The 3,637-nt window shown below is 41.1% G+C and overlaps 1 protein-coding gene across 1 annotated transcript; it reads left to right on the forward strand.

Annotated features, from left to right (window-relative positions):
• The first annotated feature begins 1,460 nt into the window (after positions 1-1,460).
• On the forward strand, positions 1,461-3,323 carry Atg3 (Autophagy-related protein 3). The gene is made up of 5 exons (XM_065224192.1): positions 1,461-1,791; positions 1,867-2,002; positions 2,067-2,386; positions 2,448-2,728; positions 2,787-3,323. The coding sequence occupies exons 1-5, from the start codon at positions 1,720-1,722 to the stop codon at positions 2,947-2,949; spliced, it is 972 nt and encodes a 323-aa protein (XP_065080264.1). The 5' UTR covers positions 1,461-1,719; the 3' UTR covers positions 2,950-3,323.
• Positions 3,324-3,637: the final 314 nt, after the last annotated feature.

Here is a 3,637-nt window from a genome sequence, read left to right on the forward strand (position 1 = left end):
TAGCTGTCAAACCAAACAAAAACAAAAACATTTGTTTTCAACACGAATATTTTTAAAATAAACATAACATTATTTTTATTTTAAACATTGATTTCACATGACTTCAAACATGGAACACGTTTGAAATCAACCTAATTTATTTTTGTGGCCAGAACAAACTGAGTTTACGTTTGAATTTACCTCAAATATTTTTGTTTCTACGATAGTTTTTTCTGCGTGTTTCCTTCAAAATATTCCCCTGTCTTACCGTTATTATTATTATGCAAAATAGTAGTCTTCTCCAAACAGTTGTAATCCAGTTATAATTTTACCACAATGCTCTTTTTGCATAATTGTATTTGTAAGCGGGGTCATCCAACTAATTAACAAGAGTCAAAGTCTTTTTGACATTTCATGATTTGCTGGTTTCCGGCTAAAACAACTGATTAATGGATTTTCAGTAATGTCGTTTTCGTTTTTGCGGTGTAGCTACACCGGTGCTACACCGCTGAACACTGAAAATTTTTAGGGTGTAGCTATCGGTTGCACCTTTGTTTACAAACAAATGATGATGAACTGTCAATGACTCGTGCTTATTGCTGCTCACACTACACCGGTGTAGTGTAGTAAAAACGAAAACGACATAATTGAAAAGTAAGTTGTTTGCTATTGTTTCAGCTAAAATCGTTTTGCTGGATCATTTTCAGCAAACCATTTTGCTGGAAGATGAAAATAGAATAGGCCTCGTACTATCTACGAATTTGTGCTGTGCATTCTGATTAATACTGATGCTACTGCTTATGAAAAATGCATACAACAGTGAGATCTTATAGCGAATTCGTTTATTATCGGGGTTAACACCAGTTCCAACCCAGTGCGAAACCGAACTTTTTGTCAGTGTGAACCTCAACCTGAGCTAGGTTTTTAAAACAAACGAGCAAACTGACGTTTGTCAGAAAACAAGCAGACCCAATCTTGATACCCGATCCAGGTTGGAACTGAATAATAAACGAATTCGCTATTAATTTTGATAACACGACACTATAGTTTCTAATCTAAAAATATACTATGCTGTCTAACTCAATGTTTCTTATTTCTGTGAATGTCGGTATACCGGGAGTTGCAGGAAACCGACTTAAATGATTGCAAATTATAAACGCTTTGGAATGCAAGAAAAGGCAAAAACTAGGTTTTGCCAAAATCGAGATTGAAACCTTTTTGCGATTCTATATGCATTTTGCTCACTTCCCCAAATCAGCTGATACGCGACATTATTGCACCTTCTCACGTCTCACAAAGCACTGGCATTAGGCAAAGTATAACAGTAAATGACGGTTCAGGGGAATATTTTGCCTCCGTCATCATCGTATTTTTCTCGAGTTTCTCCGTCAGATTCTGTTCACTATGCATTATTAGTTATAGGTACATATATGTATACATTGCCCATTGTGTGTTTGCAGTTGTTCATGATAAAGTAAAATCTGGACGGTCAGTCAGTCGCATTTCGGTTAATAGTCGTTCGTTCGGGTACTGTAGTCTTTAATAGAGAACCTCTTTATCCGAGTGGCTCGAGATCGTCATTCGTCGCACGTCTGCGAAGCTCTCGGTGGGAGTACATAACCTTATCGTTGTTTTCCTGCTCGAAAGTGATTCACAAAAGCGACTCGACTGATTGAATTACATACTCAATAGTGATACATTGAGTAAGTTTGATCAGAACAACAACACTCTAGTCCAGCCATGCAGAACGTGATCAATTCGGTCAAAGGGACCGCTCTTGGAGTCGCCGAGTATTTAACGCCGGTGTTGAAGGTGAGCCATACCGAGGGATGACGAGTCACCGTTGGAATGGTATTGATTTTTGCGTGCATTCGATTTCTTTTACAGGAATCCAAGTTCAGGGAGACAGGAGTGTTAACACCGGAAGAGTTTGTAGCTGCTGGAGACCACCTGACACACCACTGTCCAACTTGGTCTTGGGCGATCGGAGACGAAGCTAAGATAAAGTCCTATCTTCCGAAGGGTATGGGATGAAGTGGAGTGATGCTACAATTGAGCGGTATAATAATGTTATATTAAAATTCCAGACAAGCAATTTCTCATAACTCGTAATGTGCCATGCTATCGACGTTGCAAGCAGATGGAATACGTCGGTGAGGAAACCCTTGTAGAGGAAAATGATCAAGATGGGGGATGGGTTGAGACACACCATTTCAATCCGGATGGATCCGGTGGATCCGGTTTGGAAGATAAGGTCTGCGAGATGACACTGGAGGGAGCCAAAATGGATGATTCTATGAATCTTGAAGGTGGCAACGGTGACGACGACGACGATGACGATGAAGATGGTGCGGCTATCGATATGGACGAGTTCGAGGAGAGTGGTATGTTGGATCATGTTGATCCGGTAAGCACTATCTCGCAATCTTCAATTTTAGTGTGTCGATTCAAACCGTATTTTCTTGTAGTCACTGGCCACCGTTCCGGTGGAGAGCGTCAAGACGAATAAAACGTCGGAAACCGACGGGGATTCGGTAGTTCACACAAGAACCTACGATCTGCATATAACGTACGATAAGTACTACCAGACTCCCCGGCTGTGGGTAGTCGGCTACGACGAGAACCGTAAACCGCTTACAGTTGAACAGATGTACGAGGATGTTAGCCAGGACCATGCCAAAAAGACTGTAACGATGGAAACTCATCCGCATCTGCCGGGACCGAACATGGCTTCCGTTCACCCGTGCAAGTACGTTTCATCCCTGAATTGAATTCGTTTCAAACGCCCATAATACAAATTCTTTCAGGCACGCCGACATTATGAAGAAGATCATCCAAACCGTGGAGGACGGCGGTGGCGAATTGGGAGTGCATATGTATCTGATCATTTTCCTGAAATTCGTTCAAACGGTGATACCAACCATCGAATACGATTTCACGCAGAATTTCAACATAACTAATAATAAGTAAACCAAAAACCACCAAATCACCAGCCACGAAAAAAAAAAACATCCACACAAACTGATATTATAAACTTGCGCTTTGGCAAATATCCAATAAGGCAACCATACACCCGCACTTGTATCCCGCGTTAAGCTTGCGCGAAAACGACAACAGCTATGCCATCATGCGATTGCTTTGTGTAGATGGGCTTGAAATCTTATTAAACAAAAACATAAGTATCACACCAATGTTACGATCCGCATACACCGCCGGAAAGTTGTTGAACGACGAATTACCTTTAACCAGAGCAATGAGGAACACGGAACTGCATGATGTTCCCAAGATTGAGTGCAAGAGCTGATAAATGTTGGTGTAAAAATCACTTCAGAGCTAAATAAAAGGTATTTTAATATTGCAGATTGTGTTGTTTGTTGTTGGTCCGTTCAAGCCCAGAATGAGTTGGATAGTTTGTACTCCGAGATTTCATTTCCATTCTATTTAGCTACTTTTAAGTTGAGTGAGCTGGTTTCCAGATGAATAAACCTCTTTCTTAGCTCAATCAGTAAAGGCGCAAGTACAAAGCAAAGATGAAATGGGGATCCAATCCCAGTTCACGACGGCGTACTCCCCGCAACAAAATGGTGTTGCGGAACGCAAAAATTGAACTCTTCAGGAAATGACCACTTGCATGCTGCTGGACGCTGATCTTCCCAAG

This window comes from Ochlerotatus camptorhynchus, unplaced genomic scaffold, assembly GCF_037179485.1.
Source record: "Ochlerotatus camptorhynchus isolate MF236.1 unplaced genomic scaffold, CSIRO-AGI_Acam_v1.1 ptg000209l, whole genome shotgun sequence".
Taxonomy (NCBI): domain Eukaryota; kingdom Metazoa; phylum Arthropoda; class Insecta; order Diptera; family Culicidae; genus Ochlerotatus; species Ochlerotatus camptorhynchus.

Bases quoted from the DNA above. Each gene is read 5' to 3' on its own strand.
- Atg3 (XM_065224192.1), top strand. From the start codon at position 1,720: ATGCAGAACGTGATCAATTCGGTCAAAGGGACCGCTCTTGGAGTCGCC. The intron at 2,003-2,066 runs GTATGGGATGAA...TTAAAATTCCAG, and splicing joins AAAGTCCTATCTTCCGAAGG to ACAAGCAATTTCTCATAACT. The intron at 2,729-2,786 runs GTACGTTTCATC...AAATTCTTTCAG, and splicing joins GCTTCCGTTCACCCGTGCAA to GCACGCCGACATTATGAAGA.